The 23,930-nt window shown below is 37.4% G+C and overlaps 1 protein-coding gene across 14 annotated transcripts in view; it reads left to right on the forward strand.

Annotated features, from left to right (window-relative positions):
* Window positions 1–23,930, forward strand: part of PPP2R2C (protein phosphatase 2 regulatory subunit Bgamma) — a 189,372-nt gene that overhangs the window by 152,227 nt on the left and 13,215 nt on the right. For all 14 annotated transcript variants that reach the window (XM_086889187.1, XM_086889188.1, XM_086889192.1 and 11 more), the window contains 2 exons: window positions 11,067–11,231; window positions 23,465–23,634. In XM_086889187.1, the coding sequence (XP_086745313.1) occupies window positions 11,067–11,231; window positions 23,465–23,634 (335 nt within the window). The remainder of the gene's footprint in view (window positions 1–11,066; window positions 11,232–23,464; window positions 23,635–23,930) is intronic.

Genomic DNA, 23,930 nt, shown 5'->3' on the forward strand with positions numbered 1-23,930 from the left:
CTCTTAAGCATCTATAAGTTCAGATTTAGGGAGCTCTGAAAACCATCAAAATCTGCAGAAGTGGTATTTCAATACTTTGTTTGGTTTTGCTTCTTGCCAGAGGACACTTTGTGATCTCTGTCAGAAACAATTGCTTTTAACTATTCTGATTACCTTAAATTGACTCCTGTCTTAGGAATTTGACTGTCAGCCAGTCAGAGAGAATTGGATAACAGAGCATGACTGATAGCCAAAGGAGCAATATCAGAGCTAGTTAAGCAGTATCTTAGCATTGAATTCCTGAGTGAGATCCTCCTGGCTATGCAGCTGAGATGTGTATTGCAGCAAAAGCAAACAGTGCATGGCTGCAGTCTGTGATACAGTGCCATCAGAGCATGGGATAGCATTATGGAAATATCCACTATCTAGCTATCCTCCAAAATAAACAAATGGGAAGAGCTGACTCTGGCTGTGAAAAACTAATTACATCTGAGGCCTTTGCCTTCTTGGCAATGACCAGACTCTTCTTTTTTCCACAGTTGCTTTTAAAGAAGTTGATTTAGGATGATTTGAGCATAGCTGTAACCATGGGATAATTACTGCACTGTAGATTTATTGTTTAATAGAAATATCAATTTGTTAATCAGAATACATAATTTTCTTACTTATCACTCCTGTCCATACACAACTTGAAGTATGTCATTACGTTATTCTTTTAATGGATTTCTCTATCTAGCCCTCTGTCTTCTCTAATGCAGTCATCCCCAAATATACACCCATACCTATGATTTAGTTTCTGCAGAGGTAAGGAAAAACATGGCCTGAGGCATTAGAATACTCTTGCTTTGTGAAAATGTGTAGTGAATTGTAAAAAGGAAAAAAAAATTGACTGGAGTTGTAGCAAATCATAAAGAATAGTGCAAAATTCTGAGCCCATAAAAACCGTTTCAAATTCCTTAATAGTGCATTAAAGAACACAACTGGGACTTCACTGAATTAATGTGTTTGTAGAGTGATCTGGGTGACTCTAGGAGATACTTAGTTTTACAATAGGTGCAAAGATATCTTTTCACAGATCTCCACAGAGCCAATTGCTTTCCAATTTAGTAGGGACAGTAGCAAAAAAGTTACTATTTTGTATCAGGAATGCCCTTAAAAATATCATTATCTCAACCTTTCTCAAGTTTCTTGGTATGGAAGAGAGAGAGAGCACTAAATAGAGCTGAAACCTGAAACCAATGTTAGCATCAACCACCAGATTTCCTTTTTCACCAAAGTAATTTCAGGTGTTATCCAGAATCTGAGATCCTTAACAGAGAGGGGCTTTGGAACTATGTCAAAGAATATTCAATTACAGATAAAGGGCCACATCATGGAACTGATCCTCATCTAAGTAGCACTCATATTTTAGTGTAATGTGACTGCAGTCAATGAAGTTATTTCTGTGGAAATGGGTAACAGGATTCAGCCCAAGATTTATTGTCTTACTAATTTTATTTCTTCAGCTGATGAGTTTTAATCAGTGTGTTGTCATTGTGGAAGTTTTTAAATTGCATGCTTCTGTTTCCCTCTGGATTAATTTCTCATTGAAGCATTTTGAAAATGAGCCATTCTCTGTTGTCACAGGTGCAGTCGGTGCATCCAGCTTGAAAAACGTGTATTATGAAGTTATTGAAAGTTAGATAGAAAACCCCATTTACACAGTTCTAGGTACAATTATATGAAAAGATAATGTATAAATAATTTAATCAGCTCTGCCAGAGGGGAGAATTCTCTTAAATGAGTCTAATTATTCTAATTCCCATGCGAGTTTGGACTTGAAATTAACCTTGCAAAGCACAATCTTTCTCAGAGTATTAACATAAAAAAGAAGAAAATATAACTTGCTTTGCTCATTAGCTAAAAAATATTTAGCTTGAAGAGTACTCATACAAAGACATATGTGACAAAAATGCTGCTGTGGTCATCTCAGGTATTGTGTCAAGCTTGAAATCTGTACCTGTGTGTTCTGTGTGAGCTGTCAGAACCTGAGACCCTGGAAGCTTTTCCCGCTATTAAAAGAGCTGGGACACTCTCATTATTGCACACATTATTTTGTGTTGTCATAATGCACGTTGCTATGTGAAATTGCAGTATTTTGTGCCTTTGGAGTAGAAATTATCTGTAAATAAAGTCGATATTAACTTTCACAAACTTATAGCACCAGTTTTAAGAACAAGTCTATTTTCACTGTTGCCATACTGCATGCTGATGGGCATTTTTGAAAATACTTTCAGGCAAATTAAACAACCAGTTAATAAGTCCTGCCACAAGATTTTATTCAGGTATCCTATGTAATGTAGTACAGGTTATTTGAATGTAAGTTTTATCAGTGTTATTAAAGTATTTGTTTTTCAGAAGCATCTGGATATTTTTGAAGATAGTTTTATTTCACTACTTCCATAGCAAGCATGCTGGAGAGAGCTTTGTGCTCTGAAAGACACTTCTAGCTGGCTAAAGTTTGCAAAAATGTATCACTTGTGAATTGAAAAATCAGTGAAACTATGGAATTACTTCAGTCTAGTGAAGTACAAATACTATTGCACTAGGCTTTCCTGAAATCTATATGAAAGAATAAGGTGCATATTGAAAAAAAAAAAATCACCACCGAAATGCTCTTAAAGAGTCTAACCTTCCAGCTGCAATTTCTGTGTCTGTTTTTATTTAGATCTTCCTCAGCTGCATGGAATTTTAGTAATTACCAAGAAGAAATTTCTTGATAGGAACTACGTGTTAGTATATAGGTTATTTGTTACAAAAAGACAAGCCAAACAACAAAACCCAACACATTTTATCTCTTATTTCAAGTTATGTGGGAAAAAATCATTGGCTATCCGTGGAGTTTGGGGAATTTTTGAAATATGTCATATTTCTCTGTACTACTAGGGACTCTATTCAGTAAACTAGGTAGGTCCCTCTCAGTTTTCTGTCAAACATCTAATGTATTTCAGGAAAGGTTTGTGATCTATGAGATTATATTGCTTTTGTTTATAAATTATCCTTACCTCATTAATGTAGAATGAGTCTTTTCTTGGAACCTTTTGCTAGTATGTAGTACATGGTGCCACTTAACCATCCTATGTAGAACAGCTCTGCCTAAGAGAAGCTCAGCTGGGGGACTTAATAGGGCTCTTCTATTAATAATTTATATGTACCTGAGGCTCTTCTGGTATTTGTGTTCCAAGTGTAACATTAAGTGTGCCACAGTCATTTCAGACAAATCATAATCAATTCATATGCAAATATATGAACTGAAAACGACTTTGGAATCTTTCAGTGACTGAGTGACTGCAGGTGTGCATTTACAAAGTCAGGTCTTCCTCTGTTGATTCACCCACTTAACTTTTCTTTCAGCTGTGTATATGCAGATAATGATGTCTTTACTCTTGAAAATTTGAATCTGCATATGGTTGTTGCTAAAGCAGGCAAGTGACTGTGTCTACAGCTGAAAATACGGGTGTTCCATTCAAAAAAAAAATAAGCCAAAAATTCTGTTCCTAAGTAAATTAAAGTTTTCCAGTATCTACTTCTAAGTTCACTATTCTCTAAGTAAATCACTGGTTGTAATGTGTATGAACAGGCCTGTCAATGATAAAGTTTGGATGTGACCATTTAAAATTGTCTCTTTCTTACCTGTGCTATTCTACAATTCTCTGCTTTAAACGCTTAGTCAAGTGTAGCAGCTACTCCATAGGCAGTTTCTCTTATATGCCTGATTTGTTTTTCTGCAACTTGCATACAGCAAAGTCTGATGTTTACTGAATTTATGGCAGTAAAAGAAATTCCCTGAAATTTTGCTAAGTACATTTAAAAGATGTACATTCTTTTTTCAAGTAGTATTTATGTAATGGAGATTTGGGGCTTTCTTGCTGTCTCTTTTTATCCTACAAAGACAATAGGAATGCTAAGTAATTTGATGTTGCAAAAATCAGAATGAGATTTCTTAGATTCAGAATGAGTCTTTAGACCAGTATTCATTCTGGGAGAAAGTTGCAAAATATAATATTAAATATAAATATAATATAATAATAAGAATAATAAGAATAATAATAACAATAACAACCTCTCCAAACCAATTAATCAAGAAGAAAACTGAGTGAATACTCCCATGACTGGACAGATGCAGTTAGGGAGGAGAGAGACCACTAGATCAGAATGCAGTCTTGCTGGCTCTTAAATTAATCTTTGCCAATTAATCTGTGCCACTTCCTGCCTCAGTTCATTTTCTGTAAAACATTGGCACTGATACTGACTCTACTTTGCTTTACACCTAATGAATGGAAAGTGTTTCTAATACTGCTTTGAATTTCTAGCCACGTATCTCCACTTCCAAATGAAACCTGAGCCAGAAATTCCAGAAGTTTCAGCTTTGGCTCAGAAGTTTGATATTTAGGTTACACTCTTGAAAAACTCTTGTCCCATCACCCTGAGGCACTCTGGTTTCTGTCAGCTGACAGATAAATCAGTAACATCTTGGTTCCTAAACACATAGAAAGGGTCTGAGTATTCACCTTTGTGCTCCTTATGTGTTGTAAGTGTTATGGTGTTAGAAGACAGAAATAGTGAGCAAAATTAGTCATGGCTCTGGCTGGAGCATTATGTACTAGACTGCGGGGAGACACGGGCCATCTTGTACTGACAGTGCTATGCTGAGGATAAATGGGAGGCCATTGCACAAGGAACATCATTCCAGTGTCCAGACCCCTTATTTCCCACACTGTATATAAGTGCACTGCCCATAATGCAGGAGAATGTACTGAATATATCATCATCCAGTCTCTGGATGAGCTAGATATCAGCCTCTTGTTTAGCTAACATGGCCAAATTCTCTTTTGTGGCCAGTTCTAGCTGAATAGATGGAAAGTTTATTGCTACTGCAGCCTTTTAGCTGGGAGCATAACTTTCCTTCTTCCACTAACAGCTCTTTCTCATCTAGCTTAGCCTGTAATCCTTGATTTAAGAAACCTCAGAAGTCCACAGAACTGTGTTAACATTGCTTAATCTCTTTTTTGTATGCTCTTTGTACATGTTCTTTATATCGTGAGCAATCCCTTTGTGTTTGCACAGCACCTAACGTAATTGGCTATGGTTTGGCCTTCCACATAGAGCTAACAGGCCCCATAGTGGTTTTTACTCTTTCTGTATCTCATAATCCTGATATGAGGAAAACTACAGAAGCCTTTGTACTATTGTAATGGCACTGTCAGAAAGCCTTTGATAAAGACATTTTATTTCCAATCAAAATCAAGTCATTTAAATTGGTATTTTCAGCAAATCACCACCGGTGTGCGGCTGTTTGGCCAGAGTTCCCAACTCCAGTATGATGTCTGAAGAATCACTGTTATAAATACCATGGAGTTAAAAATAGAATTGGGCAAACATTGTATAACTTAGTATGGATTGATACCTTGCATTAATAGGTATTAGGTTCAAAGCATCTGGGAGGAGCACACACTTCTCCAGTTCCTGCTTTTGTGGTCCAGAAGAGTCAAATGATACAGAAAATTTAATTGGATCTCTCTGGGTTTCTAATAAAACCCATATAGTACATGCTTTTAGTGGAGCACTGGGCAAATGCCGTGCGATGGAAAACATCGACACTGTGGCTATTAGGAGTACTTGGAATATAAATACTCTCGTTGCCTAAGGTAAAACACTGGAATTTGAAGAAAAGGTCACATCTATTAACCTATTGACAGTTCATTTCAGAACCCCTTGACTCCTGGACAACAAGCCTGAATTACAGCTTGAGAAGCTGGACCCTATCCAGTGCTGTCCATGCTGTCAAGTTATGCCTATTTTAGAATTGTCATCCAACACTGAAAACCTACAACGTAACACATCTATAAGAAATGGGAAAAAAAGAGTGAGTTGATGGTTATTTAAAAGTTAGGGCTTGCTTCTTTCGTTGATAATAAGATTGATGTAATCACATCATGATGTTGTCAAGCACACTGGGGCCTTATGTACCCAGCCTGGAAGAAAACTGGAGCCATTTGGAATTCATTTTCTTAACTGTCACGTGGTGTAGGAATGATATAACCATCATGTAGGAAGTGTAAAACTGGTAGAGCTTGATTTGTAGGCATCGCAGTTCCCTCCTTGTAATGAAAATAGTGTGCACTAAATGACTAACAGGGGAAACCACTCAGAGAAATGCGTATATTAAAAGTGTAGAGCCTCAGCAGGACCACAGTAATCAATTACTCTAAACTGAAGCCCTGGCAGCTTCCATGAATTGCTATTGATTTCAACTCCTAGTCAGTGAATCTTTCTAGGGCTAGGCTGAAATGTAGGTGTGAGATGCAGACAAAATTAGTAACCAGAACAAACCTCTGTGGAAAACACAGGGAACAGCCAGGTTTGGAAAGATATGTTAGGCTGAAGGTTATTTTTTGAAAGTGCTTAAATTTGCAAAAACTTAAGTCCCACGCAGAGATAAAAATGAAGTGTTATATCAGCATATATTGAGATACGAAAGATGAGAGTTTTGTTTTTCTTGTGAAGTTACTGTGGAAAATTTTGTCTGGCATTCTAAAGAAAGCCTCTTCTCCTCCACTGCAGTTGAATAAAGGGGGGAGAGGAGAAAGTAATTTTTTTTTTAATCGAGCCTTCTTCTGACCATAAAAACTTATTTATTTTCTTCTTTCAGTGAACCCACAAGTCATTTAAAAATTGTTCCAAAATAATGATAGAAGATTCAATCCTTTGTATGCCATAGCTTGTGAGCTACAAATTTGTTCTCTACAAAATTCACTTTCTTGTAGAATTCCTTGATGGTTTCAGGAAAATGAAGCAGCTATTTCTTTATGCATACTGTTCACTTCAAAGGGAATTTAATCTGTTTTGAGGAGGCTGCTATATTTCCATTATCATACAAGAAAACTTATTCTGGGACCTTTTTTGCTCAGCAGGAACCCTGTGTATTTTCCACTTTCTCATTATACATGTTTTGGCATGAGCATAAAGCAGGCATGCTCATTTATATTCTAGCTGATCAAGAGGAGAAGTATGATTAATATGAATTTTGGATCAAGGTGAGGGTCAACTATGTAACCTGCAATAAAGGGAACTTTCTGGAGTGACTTCTCCCAGAGGGGAATATTTCTGTTAGATCAGTGGCCCAGAGGCAGTGGAACAAATTTCCTTCCTCCTGTTATCCTCATTTTGCTATCAGCTGCACAACAGCAGCACATAATACTGGATTAGAACTAAACATGCCATATAACTGAATCGTGTACTCAGATCACATTCCTCACACTGCATATCATTGCAGGTTGTTAATCATGCCTTTCCTTATGTTCTTTCCTCTTTCCTCTCTTAGAATTTTCCTTCTCTCCCCCTTCCCCCCCGCAGATCTTTCCCTAAAGCCTCCTCACAGCCAGGCCCTGCCCTGCTTGCTCTCCTTTGTTATACTTCTGTTCTTGAATAGTTTGGGGAAGGCAACGTAGATGCTCAGCCAAAGTTAAGGTTACACTGCCTTAGAGTAGCTTTGTTGCCTTTCCCAAAATTGCCTTTCCTGGTCTTGTAACTCTACTAACCCAACTAAGAGAACATCATCTCTCACCATTGTAGTTTCCAAGTTCACTCAACCTTTTTATTTCCATTTTGCTGTGGAGAGAATCTGTAAAGTCTGCTGGCCTCTTCATAGCTTTATCCTGTTCCATGGAGCCAAGCAGTGGAGGACAGGTCTAGTATGTAAGACAGCAAATAGTTAACAGGGAAGGGCCTGTTCTGTCTTTTGCAAGCAAGAAGATATTTTCTATTTCTTGTTTTAATGTTAATGAATTAAAAGACTGCCAATGTATTCCAGCCCATCACTGGCAAGGTGCAAGTTCAGCCTTCCCTTAGTGCTGCTGTCTGCCAGGGATTGAAATGCCTTGTTCTTCTCAAGTGTGTGTGGGTGTCAAATATTTCATTTTCTTAGGGGAAGTTTCTACCCTGTTAAGGCATAGAAACACTGACTTTTTTAGGACAGTAGAATTATATCCTAGTACACTGACAGTGGTGAACTGAACTCTCTGTTCCTTCTGTCTTAGATGCCTTTAGTCCTAGGTGTTCTTCCCATACTCTGAAAATGAAGCAGATCACATGTGGTACAACAAGAGTCAGATGTGACTGGTATTTCAGAGGTGAATGCAGTGGGGAGAACACAGTGCCCCACTTGAGACAACCCTCCACAAGATCTGATGGCAGAGGAAGGCAGTAGAGTAGGAGACAACTACAGATTTGTGCTATTACCATAGTCTTCTCTGTAGCAGTGCAATTTTCATCTAATCAGTTTCTGCCAGATTCCCTATGTTTCGTGCTTTTCAAGTTCACCAAAGGCCCTGTTTCTAAAGCACACTGTCTGGTCCAGGTTTTTTTCATTTTATTATTTTTTCCTGACATGCGATGCTGTGCTTAAGAGGAAGAAAAGACACAAAGGGAAGACAGAAAAATAGAAATGAGAAATGTCTCATGGGAGATGCTTGCCCTTACCATGTCATGCTAGTTTAAATACAGTTCCCACACATCACATGTCAAGCTGTACTTGATTGTTTTCAAATAGATGGCAAAAATCATGAGAGGAGGAAAATGTTCTTTTGTGTGACATATTTTTCTTTTGATATATTGGGTTCTGTAGCTGTCAAAACAAAGGCTGTTTTTCCATCTATTATTACAAATGCATTTGGGGTAAATCTCATCTGCAACTCTCTAGTCCCTTGGTTGTTTACTTCAATAGAGTGTTACTGTTTTAATTTTTCTAAATCTAGTGAAATGATGAATTTTCATTTTTGCTGTGATCCTCAGTAGGCAAATGAGGTTCTTTCTCAGAGGAGATTTAGATTGTGTCTGGAAATGCAGTATGTTTAAACTATTTTCTGCTTTTCTGGCAGGAGGATGGAATATTTAATTTCATTATTCGACATACGTTTATTTATTTTACACAATGAAAAGAAATTCATCAATAGTGTCTTCAGCATCCAGAATAATTATACTTACCATGACTGTTTCATATACTCCATTTATATTTTATATCTTTCTCATCACTCAGAAATTATTCATCTCTCTGCTGAGAGGTAAAATTCTTCTGTTGAGTAACCATAATTTCTTTGAACTCCACAAAGCAATTACTTTTACTTAAAGGTGTTTCTTGAGACAAATTCACCAAATACACATACCTGAATAAAGGTTATTTTTTTCTGTTGATTTTCAGGATTATTTAGTGATGCTTTATAAAAGAGGTAAATCAATGTTTCTGCATCTTAACATTTACTGCACTTTTATTAGTCATAATGAATTCTTAGAGATGGATGCAAATGTGATAGTGCAAGTAAGTAGGAATGCAGTTAAAATGCAACATTAATTCATTCCCAGTTGTTATTAAATGTCACAAGATATTAATAGTTTTACTGATATTTTCCTTTGTAAACCACATGAGGAAAAAACCAAAAAAAACCAAAACCACAACAGTGTGATGTATGCACAGTCATCAAGATAATTATCTCTGAATCTCTTGTGCTATTTCACTGCAGACCTATATTTTTGGGAAAGATCAAAGTATGGAGTGTAAAGATGGTGATAGAGTGTATCGTATTCCCACAGAAATCAATCAAAGGTTTTTGATTGGTCTTCCATTTGGGAAGTGCTCACAGTGGGAACAGAAACAGGATTAGTACCATGATATATGATTTCTCTCACCATCAATAAAACAGATTTTCTCATTTATCTTATCCTTTGAGATGTTTAAATTTTGAACGTCAGCTGATTCAAATTTTATGTTCAGGGAATCTGGGCACTGAGATGATTTGTGGTTAGGGAACTGCACTGGGACTCAAATCGGGGTTTGTTCTGTCATGCATTTCTCATGTGATCTGCAAGTCCTTTATTGCTTCTTGCACAAACTCATCAGTAAAATAGGGTGATGTTACTCTTCTTGTTCGAAGGATTTGTTAACATTTGGATGGCTTATCTGTGGCAGATTGCTGAGGGCCATGTGAAAATGCACAATCTTATTTAAACGTACTGCTTTACATATGTATCCTTCTTTCATTTTATGCTTGTGTATCTACTTTCTTCCAGCCCCCTCATGAGACTCTTGCTTTCATTCTTTTCTCTGTAAGCAATCTTTCACAGACTGACCTTCCCCAAACATGGGCTCAGTGTGGGTCCTGGGTTTTAAGGCAGGTAATGTGTACGAGTGGAGATTTAAGTGTTGGGGAAGCACCATGGCCATGTGGGTAGTCTTTGGTGATCCAGCTGACAGGTTTGTGCTTTGGAAACTAGATATTTGATGTATTTTTGTTCCAGGTGATTGATGTTCATTTAAATGATTCAGGTGTGTGATTCGCAGTCATAGAAATTCATAATGATTTTGATAACGGGTGTCATTTATATAAGAACCCAAGAATGCCATTCCAGATACTTCTTTTAAATATTCAAATAGCAAACATAATATTGTGTGTAATTTTTTAAAAGGAAATTGTGTTAGTATATATTCACCCAAAATTATTTGCATAAATACTTCTGTGTTTGCCACGTGTGCCTTTGCATGTTTGTTTTTTTTAAAAAACGTCTTTTACAGTAAGCTACATGTATTTTTTAGCTTACGCTGCATAGTCATAAAAGCCAGTGATCCTTAGAGGAATGAGCAGATCTGAGCTGTGCATTGTTCTCTCTCAGTCATCATTATCTGGGATGGAGCAGTGGTTTCAATAGCAAGTGCAGGAGGTATAGCTACCTGCTCTCTATTAGTTTCAGTTAAGAATTGAAGTGAGAATTCTTTGTCCCTGCAACACTGTTTCTTTGATGTCCTTGCACAGCACCGATAAATGGTGACCTGCTAATGGCATCTGCAGTAAAACCGTGCAGACTTTGAGTTTTACATTGCTCTTTGGGTTTGGTATAAGTGGGCCAGGTATGGAAATTTAAAACTGTACTACTACCAAACAAATTAAACTATCTTTAAACGCATTACATGTGTGTACATTTGCATGCTTCCTTCAAATAAGAGTTGTGGTTTACCTTCAGACAACTGCATTTTCCTTGATGCAGCTTCCATTCAGACATTGTAGATATAAAGCCTGCCAATATGGAGGACCTGACGGAAGTGATTACAGCCTCTGAGTTCCATCCCCACCACTGCAATCTCTTCGTCTACAGCAGCAGCAAAGGATCCCTGAGACTCTGCGACATGAGGGCATCGGCTCTCTGTGACAAACATTCCAAGCGTAAGTCCTTGCTCCACTGAGCCCCAGACATCATTAAACTCTTACTATTCACAGACAGCACGTAGAAGGGTGCATACCCCAGTGCATTAGTTTCTCACTTGCAGGCAGATTTGAAAAGAAAACAGCAAAGAAGAATTTTTTTCACTTGTGCAAGTATTAGCTGTGAACCTGGTAACAGACATGTCTGTAACTCATTGCCCTTACAGTTCTTATTGCAGAGATAGTGAAGAACCAGAGCTCTAGCGAAAGAAAGAGGATTCCTAACAAATCCTAAATCCCAAAAAACGAGGATGAGGGAGTGTTTAACTAGATGAGCATGCTGGTTTGAATACACAAGTACTGTTCTGAATGCTGCAGCAAGTAAATTTTGATTGCCAGACTGTCTTTGAATTTTGAATCCATTTTCTGGATTAGGAAATCTCAGTATCCATCCTAAAAATGTAGTCCAGCATTCTCTATATTATATTCATACATAATTTTTCCAATATTACTTATTTCAGAGTATACTTATTTATTTCAGAGGAAATGCAATAAGTATTTGAGGGAGGAGGAGGGAAAGAAAAAAAAATTGTGTTGTTATAGAAGTTGTCATCAGTCCTACATAATTTTATGTAGCCTGTGAAATTTTGAGATGAGCCACCAAATCATGATAGTTCATATCTGAAATGTACATAAGAAGAAGGATGTACACTTTTAAAATACGTGACTTTGTTCTCAAAGTAAAAGTTGAAGAAAAATGCAGGTTTATATTGTCTTACTATGAGCTCTTTATGGTCTAGAGAAGACATACTGTGGTTCTTCCCACCAGTAATCTGGCAAGCCTGGGCACTTTGCCTTGTGCAAACCACCTGCTTGTTCCTGATCTGCAGAGTCTGACAGCGCCCAGACAAAGGCATCACGTGGATGGATGGTTGCTGAGGAGCTGAGAACCTCACGAATTAACTGTGGTGGCTTTGCTTTAGTCACCTTCAAGACAAGGGCTCTTCCAGGACACATCCATCTCACAGAATTTGGTGATCAGTTTCTTTTGTGATGCTGAAACATTGGAAGGAAATTCTTTTAGTACCAGAGCGCATTAGAGGTTTTATGCCATTCAGTGCCTACTTAAACCTGTTTGAGACAGGCAGATCTTATTAGTAGGGGCAAGAGGAGAGGAAGAAATATGTGAAGATTTAAATGAGACATAAGTGGTGCATAGATTTCATACATATGCTATTTTTGAAATGAAAGTGAATTTAATAAAAAGTATATGACTACACCTTTTGACTACATGGAAAAATGCACATGCTCAGAACTTCTTGGGATGTGTTGTCCAATTATAAAAAATAAACTTTGAGGATAATTTCCCAAGCAGATAAGTGTTTTACCTTGTTAGCTGTATCTCCTTGTATTTGTAGGGGGAATTCCATACCATGTAGTGAAATGTAAGCATGACACAGCCTGACACAATGCTGTGACTTATCCTGTCCCACTTAATTGTTTTGTTCTGTAATACTTCCATTTCTTCCTGCTAATAAGGCCTCCATGCCCCTGTAACTCAATGGCAAATGCCAATCAGAACTTATTAAAGCCACAATACAGCAACACTGGATGAAAGAAGAAGGCATTTTATGCCAGTAGGGAGTGCAAGGTCTAATGGTCATTGATTAAACACCATTTTCCAGATCTATGACTTAGAAAATAGCCATTTAATGTAGCATTGCTGTACTGAAGTCAAGTCAAGCTCATTGAGAATCTGAGTGTGTACAGTACAAAATTGATCCAGCAATGTAGAACTTCCAAAGTGTTAAAAGGAGTAGGCCCATGTACTGCTGATTGGAGTGGTTTCAGTATAGCTCTGAGACAAGCAAAGTGAATTATATACAGCCCACGGCAGCCTAAAAGGATATTTCAAAAACCAGTCTGCAAAATCAAGTTGTTTGCATGATTGTCTCTCTGGTACCTTGATTGTGCATCTGATTCCCCTTCAGAGCTGCTAAATTTACAACTGGTGCATATTCATGATCAGTACCCTGCTCTCCTAGCCTGCCTTGGCTTTCAGTCTTTCCCCATAACTGACGTCACCTCTCAAGCAAAACACCACAGCTGCAGTGGCTGTGAGCCCTGCAGCTTGGAGTTGTACCATGCACCCCTGCTTTCTCAGCACAGTCTGGTATCACTGCATGCTGTATTTCAGATGCTGTTCCAAGACTGTAATGGATGTACATATTTTTAGGGTTGAAAGATACAGTGTAAAAATTAACAAAAATTCCAGGATAATGAACATACGTTGTGAACTTTTGCATTTACTTCTTTTCCCCATACTTTTTCAAATCTCTGTAGCTGTCATAAAGTCCATTGGAGGAAAGAGCCCTTCCATTTGTACAGATTTAGGGAGTGCCATGAATAATTACAGTGACATATTGTAAAAATAAATTACAGTGTAAGCCAGTCAACATAGGATGTTAATAAATTATAATGTCTTGAAGATTTCTGATTTTCTAAGCTTAGTGACAGAATGTTTCTTTTTGGCATTAGTGACAGCAGCACTACAAGGTTTCCCTTTTAAATCCTCATGGTTTTGACACGGACAAGAGGAGACTGCTTCCATATGTACTCGTCCTAGATGCCTATGCTGAGATTTAATAGCAAGCTGCCAATTTGTGTGATGAGTTGTAATGGGGATATCTGTCCCTTAGAAAAATTGTTTCAGACCACCAAATCTATTTATAAGGCATTGAAAGAATATCAGGGCAGTAGCTGAATTTTAAATGTTCATTGAGATACTGATAAGGTGTGATAAAATACGTTGTGGCTCTGATAGACTACCTGAAGCTGCTTCTTATCACAGCTCTGTAACAGACTGTGCAGTGCTGAGTGAGGATTGCAAGAAAATCTTATGTAGCCATTGCAAATGTGTATCAGGGAAAGACCACTCTGTAACTGTAGAACAGGAACATACATAATGCTGTTCCATATTCTAAATTATCAGACTTTGTGAATAGTGGGAGAGGAAGCCATCAAAAATGTTCTGGAGAGGAGGTGCCAAAGAGACGAACATCCCTCCTTGTTTAGAATATTAGAGGAGCAGGTGTTCTAGGTAAAGATTAAAAACATTTATGAAAGTCAGACTCAAGCAGCAACAAATAGGGAGTTAATTTAAATAACATGTAGCCTTTTACCTAAATAGTGTATTTGCCAAAGCACCCAAAGATTGCCTTTGAGATGTTATCAGGCAACATGCTTGGCAGTGCAGTGTAGAAAAAAGGCAGTATATGGAAATCTGTGACAGCAGCAAAAGTACCATTGTTAGAGCAGTCAGCAGTCAGCTCTAAGGGAGCATTGAAGAAATAAAAGAATTAAACCCCACCTCAAATTCCATAAATTTTTATGCAAGGGGTTTAGGTGACAAGGAAGACAATCATAGAGATACTGTTGCAGTAAGATCATTCTGACTAAAAATATACTTACAGTAGCATTTGTTCAATTAACAAATAGTTGCTAATTTGTTTTTTTTAATTTTTATTGCTAATACTATGTTCAGAGATCCTCATGATGGAGTTAATGGAGTTAATATCATTCTTCCAAACAGCTTGTAGACTAGATGGGTACATATGGCTGTTTCAACAAATCATACAAAAAAATCAGTCAGCTGAAGAAAACAGAGTTTAAAAATGAAGTCAGAAAAAAAATAAAACTCTTTTTCAATAGTTCATCAGAATTATTAAAACCATTATTAAATTGTAAATATAAACTGTGTAGTTATGCAATATGGAAATTTAAGTCACTCAAGAGTATAACTCCTATTGATATTTCATGTAATAGCCTTAACATCTTAAAGTCACTGCATACTTCAGAAGCTGTAGTAATTTATTTAAATTCTGTATGTTGCTTTAAGGGTTTTTTAATACATATTTGTAGATTAAAACCTTATTTTCTAATTCCCTATTTCTAATTATCCATTACCCATGTGCAAACTTTACAGCAAAATACTTCAAGGAAAGAGGAGCTGCAGTTTCAAGTTTATTGCTCTGTGTGCCATAGTGATCTTAAAAGCAAAAATTTTGGGCTTATATATCATTAGCCTCTGTCATCATGAGTTGGTGCTTTCTGTCCTCGGACAAACTTCTCAAGCTCCTGACCTCTGGGTCTGTAGCAGGAGCTGTTTAGAGCCCTCCTCCCCTGACCAAGGAAACATTTGTGGGTGTTGGGCAATCCCAGCTGCCTTCCCTGGACTGTCCCTGAACGGAGCAAAGCCTCTCAGCTGGTGCATCCTAACCCCATGGGTTAGACAGGCAGGCTCTTAAAAGTAAAAAATGGTTTTTGGAGCGGTGCAGAGTGAATTTCAGGTTTGGTTTGTGACTCACAGATGCCACCCAAATATGAGGGGGTTGTTTTTTCTGTGGAGAGTATTTTCCCACATTTTTCTTTGAAAACCAGGCCTGAAAGAAATGCCAGCCTTTCCCCAGGGATAAATGCCACTGTTCTGTCAGTCAGGCATGTAACTCAATTGGGTTATCTCCTGGCCTTTTTTGAGATTACCTTTGAATTAAAAAAATTCAGAATCGTGGAAGCAGCCAAGACACAAATCAAGGATAATCTACTTAACATGTTGAATTTTTAAAATTAAATTAATTCTATTTACCAACTGTTTAAAGCAGTTGGAATTTCAGAGACAAGACACCTTTCAGACCTCTGAGTATGGATTATCTTTCATTTGCAACAGAGAACAACCAGATTCACAAAAAAGCCTGTGACAGACTATCCCTGCTGGATTTCTTAATTAATATTGACCTTTCCAAATGAATGATGCTTATTGTCCGACTGAAGAAGAGACAACTTATTTTTCTTCTGTGTGAGCTTTACATCTAAAATACACTTTTTATTTCTGCATCTGGTCTCATGTCAGGTTATCATCTGAGAGAGACAGTCATCACTCTCCCTTTGGGCACAGAGAGGGCCCTGTCAAAGTGATGTCCACTTCAGGCAAAATCTGCAAGGTTTCGTGTGACAAGACTGCAATTTATCTGAGCTTCTGAAATGATTTGACCCCAGGCTTGATGAAGGCTTGTTCTCCTTATCCGAATTCTGGGTTTATTTTTAAGCTTGCACTACAAAGGGATATATGCATTGCTGATTTTATATCCCCAATGAAGAAATGTGCCTGTATCCTGACAATTTTGTAATTATGACTGTCACTAAAGGTCTGTTACTACAATTTCATGAATGCTAAACTAGATCCTGGAATGGATTCTTCCTTGTGCAGGAATCCCACTGAAATTTGGTAACAGATTGCCTTTAGCATGGGCTCCAAAGCTTCCATTCTGCTCAGTTTGGATGAATGTATAATAAAGACATTTAAAACATGGCTAATAAAAATACAAAAATGTTTCTACAGAAATGCAATTATGTCTATATAGTATTTCCTCCAGTTGTGCAAGATATGTTAAAATTAAATCTGAGGAAGAAAAAGCCTGATTTATATACTTCTAGCTATCAAATACTAGGAGGAAAAGGAAAAGCCTGAAGCAATGGTAAATGATTTATGATTGAAGAGGTGTTTCATTAACCCCTCTCCCCCAACCACACAGAGATAAAGCAAATAATTGCTGTAAGATTGATTTAATTATTCAGTCTATTAAAATTCCTGTCTTGTTTGCTTAATTTTTTTAATAGCAACAAATACTGCTTTTTAATGTCTCATGAAACCAGCTTTCAAGATCTCATTTCACTGGGGAAGAAAAAAACTACTTATCACTAATCTTAATATATCAAGATCAGAAAGACTTACACATCAGTTTGGCTGTAGAGCAGTAGTAGTTTTATGTCCCATTAACTCCTTGGGATTGCTAACAACACGTGGCATTAAACACGCATGTAAGTCTTTGTGAGACCAAGCTTTAAAGAGGCTTGATCTTCTGGACTGGCTTTGTGTGCTTCCAATTCCTTTTCTCTCTTAAGCATCATCTCTCTTTATTAACAAACTCCCTGGCAAAGTTATATTAATCTAAGCAACTCTGTAGTGAAGCTCCCACCCACTGATCTTTAGCTATTGATCTGGCTTTGCCTTTCAGCACTAATGCACCCTCCCTTGTGGTTTGTGACAAGCTGCAGCAACTCAGTGCAGATGGTAAAACAGATTCTTAAATATTGATTTGAGGCTCCACTTTAAAAGCTATGCTCTCTAGAGGTATTGATGAGAAGCCTGGTTTTAATACTGGGTCATTGGATAAAGGAATGCTGTATGGTAGGTGAAATTTCAGCCTCGTGGTGTGGAGGTAGGCTCAGAAATTTGCTTTGAGTAAAGAAGGAAAATGAGACGTGTAAGTGGCCAGGGCACAAAGAGGTGCCCTCTGAATTTTATAAAAGCAAGGAGAAAATTGAACTATAAAAAGATACTTTGTAGTTTAAAGTGGATAAACAGCTACAGGCGATGGTAATGTAAAATGTTAAACAAATGTGTCTCACAAAATAATTGTATTTTGGATTGCTTATGAAGGCAGATTCAAAAACTCCCTCTCATGTATAACCATATTAATCAGTGTAGACCAAGAAGGCAAGAATGTCACATTAGCAGAATATTCTATTATTGAAAGAGAATTTCCAAGGGAGATTAATGTATGAGTGGATTGGCTTAATGCAAAACAATAAAACATTCAGAGATAGTGAAAGATAAAGTAAATAATAATGGTAAATCAAATTATTATCATGAATAATGAAGCTAAAAGGTATAAAGAGACCATGAATTTCAATGGGAGCTTGCAGTTGGGCTTGATTCACTTAGAATAAACTCAGGCACTCTTTTGTATTAAATCCTAAAATAGATTTTAAACAGTGCATAAAAATGACCGTACCTGGGCAGACCAGAGGTCCTCCTAGCCCAGTGTTCTCACTCTGATGTTGCCAGTAGCAACATCAACAGAAAATGTAAGAACAGACTAAGTGTGTAATCTTTACCTTCTGCAATTTGCAGCTGGAAACCTGAGGTTCAGGGTCCTTAGTGGAAGTGAACTTAATTCACTCAACAATACTGAAATGCATGTGTGGGGTTTTTTCTTTCCTTGAAGTTGTGCAGTTGCTTTTGAACCTGTGTGTATTTTTTACCATTCACAATATCTTTCAGTAAAGTCTTTAGCAGCTTAATTAGGTACAGTATGAAGGGCCATCTCTCTGCTTACCCTGTCCCAGTTTCATGTGGTGGCCCCTACTTGTGGATTGGAAGAGACAGTGTACAAAGTGAACTGTCATTCCCTATTCATGCTTTCCATGCCATTCTTAATTACCACCCTCTCAGTCTTTCCTAGGTTGAGAGACCCCAGTCTATTTAGCCATTACTTGCATGGAAGCAATTTGGTACTTATGGTCGTTTTCATTGCCCATTTCTATGTCTTCTTGAGATCTCTACCGCATTAGAGATAAGCCCAGAATTATGCTTAGCTCAAGATGTAGCATTTATTGAATTAAACAGCATCAAAAAAGTGCTTTCTGTGTTGAGCATTAGTAACAAGTGTCATGTACTTAAAAAGAAAAAACAATATTAGTATTTACATAGAAGTTCAAATTGAATTTTTTATTAGGTTTTTTTATGCTAAATGGTGAAATATATATGATAGAGCAAATAACAGCTGATCCAGGAATAGTGCTAATTTCCCACCTAAAAATATTAGAGTATAATTAATTAAATAATTTTTAATTTTGGTTAATTTTTTTTTAATCATCTATTAGAAAAGCATATTGCTTCTCGCTCCTTTTGTTCCTGTGGCTGGTCTGTCAAGACCAGTGAAATCCCATACATTTCAAACTACTGTTTCCAAGTATATTCTAATCAGGTATTTCAGCCATTTTCATTTGGGATTTGGAATTAAATAGGGACTTAGTTTAAATGATAAATTATTTGGCCTGAGACTGAACCCATTTTCTGTGTTCATGAAATTAAAACCCACTGAGGGATTACCTGATCCACCACTGGTATTTCCAGATCCAGCTGAAATTCACCTGTTGTTTGTGTACCAGTGTAAAGCAGAGGTTTATCTGTAAAAAGTTCTTAATTCAGTCTAGCTGAAGAATGTTTACTTGCTTATATAATAAAAATGAAATATTGTTTTCCCTGCCACATTCCATGAACTCGGCCCCATGTTCCATGGCCCCGGTCTCCATGGTCCTCTCCCTCTCAGTAATCAATCACACTGCCTCTCTTTCCACTGCTGCTAAAGCTGTTTTCATCCCTTTGTAGCTGTGACCCTTGAACAGGAGCGGGATGATTTTCTATATCCATTAGCTGTCTTTGGAGGGAGGTAGAGATTTATTTAATGGTGCAGGATTTCCAATGATTTAAATCTAAGTAACAACAAATGCTATAAAATCAGAAGTTTTCAGGACAAGATAAAAACTATAAACAGTATCCTCTTAAAAAAAAGCATTAATAAGTTATTATTTGTTCATAAGTAGAAAGAAAACGGGTTTTTTTTCTGCGAGAGGGAATGAGTCTTTAAAGCTTTTTATAATTTTATCACATGACTGATGGAATTTCTTACAAAATCTGTGGAGCACGTTTCTGTTCATCTTCAGGTTTTCCTTCTTGTGATGATTTCAGGAGGAATACAGGATTTTTTATATGATATCAGATTGTGACACTGCACCCACTATATAAGACAATTTTAGCATTATTTTTAATATTTTTTAAAGTTCACATATGCCAGAATTTACACTCTGCAATGACTAAAGCTCTGTTCAGCTACTTGTTTAGAGTTGAACTTGAAAATTACTTTGGGTTGGATTTTATTTTTCTTTATTGGATGTATCTTTTCCAATAAACAGCAGTTTCATGTGTGTGGAATCAGGTCCGTATTAATGGGAAGTTAAGGTGGCAGCACCTGTGACCCTCAAAGTGCAGATGACAGTCACAAGGTGTTAGTACACCACATTTCTTTTAGCACAAGGAATCTGCTTTCTTTTGGCCAGTGTCTGGGAGGGAAGCTTTGAAATGGACCTTTCCACCTACTCTTGGTGTTTCAGGCCATTTTAATTTTTTAGCTTTAGATATCTGCATACATTTCTGCGTGATAAATGCACACATTAGAGATGCCTTTCCTATCCATTGGAAAAGGAAAGTCTCCATTCTACATTAGATCAGAGAAATTCATAAGGAAACAAGAATATTTTTTATGAGGGATAAGAGTTTGGTTTTCAGCAGATGGTACTTCCTTTTAAGAAAGAAGCAGCATATTTTTATGCTACAGATTTTCTTCAGGATTCAGGAAAACAGCGCTCTGGCAAGTATCCTTTAATGAACCCATCCTTCTCTGCAAAGTCTGGACTTCTGTGAGGAGCTGCTGTGGGTTTTAACTTGTGAGCTGTGTAGAAAGGAATTGAGCATTTTTATTTCCCTAAGCAGACTTCCCGGTTTACCCAAGTACGTGATGGTGGCATAAGGGGCAGGAACAGTGTCTTCCTGGCAGGCTTCTCTTTAAACACTGGCTGTACTCAGAGCTATGCTCTGCTTTCCTCTGTAGTCCCATGACATTTTTCTATGCCAGAGTCCTGTCATCAAGGTCTCATCTAAGTCTGATCAAGTGTCATGTGAGAACTCAGCACATCATTTGTGATTCCTATGTTCATTAGGTAGCTGGACAGGTAACTTTGTGTCTTTCATGTAATTAGCACTGTGACCATTATCAAGAACAATAATAATGAAAGTTAAATACCCTTTTTTATGGCAGATGTTTGTTATTAATAAAATAATGATGAAATTAATTAAAGACTATAATAAAATCTGTAATCAAATGTCAGTAAAGTTCAGATCTAACAAGATTTAAATACAGAGAAGTAAGCTAGATTTCAAATCTTGTGTTTCAGGTACTGATTGTTCCTGGGCATAAGAGCACCCTTCAAAATAAGTCTTAACAGTAATAAACAGAAAAGGTGTTTTGGAAACTGTGGGCTAGACCCATGGTTTTTTCCTACCATCTTGGAGAGGTCAGGGCTGAATTTGAATTGCTTGCCTGAACTGAAGTCCAAGTTACAAGGCTATCACTTCACTGCTGTTCTGTCTCCAATTACTCCACTAGTTTTAGGCAAAGGTAGGGGGAAGGAAGATGGTGCTTTTTCGCAGTATGTGCATAACCTTATATTGATGCTAAATCAGAAATAGCCAAGTCTCAAGAACACTCTCTCACCTTCATTTTCTGAGGCTAATGCCCTGTGCTGGTTGCTCAGGCAGATGCTGGTAGTTGCTAAGCTTTCTCTTCTTTTCACTGAGAGCTGCTCTTAATTTCCTGAAACAATTTTCCTGTGTTGGTTATGCTGACTAGAGGAACTATCTCCAAAGAATTGCTGCTATAAAATTTCTACTGCTATCTTTCTTTCTATAGTGATACGAGACTTTCATGCCTCTGTTAGTTCCACAGTTAATTAATCTAAGTCTTTCTAATATTAGTACAGTAAGCATAGAAAAGCAATAAATAGGGCAGATAAAGAATGAAGTAGTTTAATCTCATTAACAGAATGCAGAATATTCAGGTACAAATATCACTCCTTTTCTAATCACTGGGAGTTGGATGAGCCTCATAGAGCCAAGAAAATATATCTAAGCTATAAATGAAGGTGTAGTTCAGTTAGAATGGGTTTTGGTTTTTTCTTTCCTGGTTTTAATAACAGCTTCACATCATAATTAGGAGGATGAAATTCCTGCCAGACAAGTCTATAGTTTGGACAGATTAAAGGGAAGAGGTATGAGAAATGATAATTGCTTTGTGCTCATCAGACTTCTCTTGAAAATCTGACAGGATAATTACAAAATACCTGCTTTGCAGAATGTCTAGGCAAAATTTTGAAGAGCTATTTAAAGTTGTTCATTTACAGTCTATCTGAAAAGTTTTTTGCTCTTTTTGAAGTAGTTCATTACCATTCAGATGTGTGGTGCATGTTTAAATATAGACCTTATTCTCATGTGCGTGCCTGGCTGCATTCCACTGCCCACCCCCAAAGAAAATTGCCCATAATTTTTTGCATTACCCCACATTCTTCACCCACATACTCACCCTTAACTTTCAGCAGAGCATTATTTCACCTAATGCAAACTAACCTTGTTGCTTCCAACAGTCTGAATCATAGTCATGGATAAAATAATTGTGAGAGAAATGTTCCAGTGGACTATACAAAAAACTTCATTTTGACTGACAGTAAAAGGTTTTTCTACTTTCAGCATGCTTTCATGTTTCATCACATGGCTTTTCTTCACCTGCTTTTGAAACCTGAAAGTGAAATTCACTAAATTGCCAATTTTCAAAGAATATTTTAGGCATAGGTCCCAAAACCCTATGATTTTGCAAGCCCAACTTTCTATTGAAGTTCCCCATAGAGGTCAGTTGGATCACAGAGCCACAGATACCTGCAGAAAGACAATAGAATTGTTCTAGTCACCCCTAAGGTAGGGGTAGAGTCATCCAGTGTCATTCTTATATACAGTTGAACAGGGATGACCAATCTCTTAACTACAAGAGCTGGATTTTCACATATGAACATCATGTAAGCAATATTTCATGACCTGCTGCCTTGTCAGATCACAGAGAACTACTGGCCATCACATTCAGGGAGTTCAGTGCTCTCCAGAAGTGTCAGCAGTTGCACACCAACTATGTAGTTCATGCATCCACATGGTAGACCCCTGTCTGTTTTATGCTCACCTCTCAGGAAGATGTAATTGCAATTTGCAATAGCTTTCTAATTCTCATCCTTAAATCTTGGATGCCTTCAGACATGACCAGGGAGTAGCCTGCAGCCAGGCCAGCTGGTTCTGGCAAGCAGGGCAGGCTTTGAGTAAATGCCTCTCCCAGGGTTGCCAGGACTGTTGTGACACCACATGTACACAGCTCTCATGTGACAGGGACACCTGGATTTTGGTTACGTTGGGAAATGGGGTATGCAAGCCCCAGAAAGGATTTTCATGAAAGCGTGAAATGCCTTGCTATAGGTATCTGTAATCAACTGACCAGTGTATTTGCATAATTTCCTAAAGTCATGCTTTGAGTCCGTAGCTGTAACGTTAATTATTGTAATGTTTAAAGCCTACAGTTTGTATTTTTATATAAAGTTAAAAGAATAAATTAAGTGCTGGAGATAGAATTAATTCTTTATCATGTTCCTTGGTAGGCTGAATTACATGTTTCATGAGAAGTGCACGCTTCAGATTGTAAAACAAAGCGGTTTTTTGTACAATTCTGATTTCTGTCTCTTGCTTCTTTTTCTTTGAACAGTTTATGAAGAACCAGAAGACCCCAGTAACAGATCATTTTTTTCAGAAATTATCTCTTCAGTGTCAGATGTCAAATTCAGTCACAGTGGTAGATACATGCTTACAAGAGATTACCTCACTGTCAAGGTTTGGGATCTGAACATGGAAACAAAGCCTGTAGAAACATACCAGGTAGGAATCTCCTAAGTCTTAAAATGCAACCTTATAAAAGGATCTCAGTGTTCAAAAACTGGATGTTTCTGTAAACTTCTCATAACCATATCTGACAAGCAGCAAACTAAGAGAATTAATCAAGGTGATTAAAATCTTCACAGTGGCATACTTATAGCAGGAAAAGGGCAATAGCAGCATTAGTAAGGAAGTGTAAAGCCTGGGGAGTCGAGGTAGCACTCCCTGTGGATTGAACTCAAAGGAAATGATTATTCTAACAAGAGATACCATCACTTTGGCATCTGCTTTCAAATGAT

The sequence above is a fragment of the Cyanistes caeruleus genome, chromosome 5 (assembly GCF_971803275.1).
Source record: "Cyanistes caeruleus chromosome 5, bCyaCae1.hap1.1, whole genome shotgun sequence".
NCBI lineage: Eukaryota > Metazoa > Chordata > Aves > Passeriformes > Paridae > Cyanistes > Cyanistes caeruleus.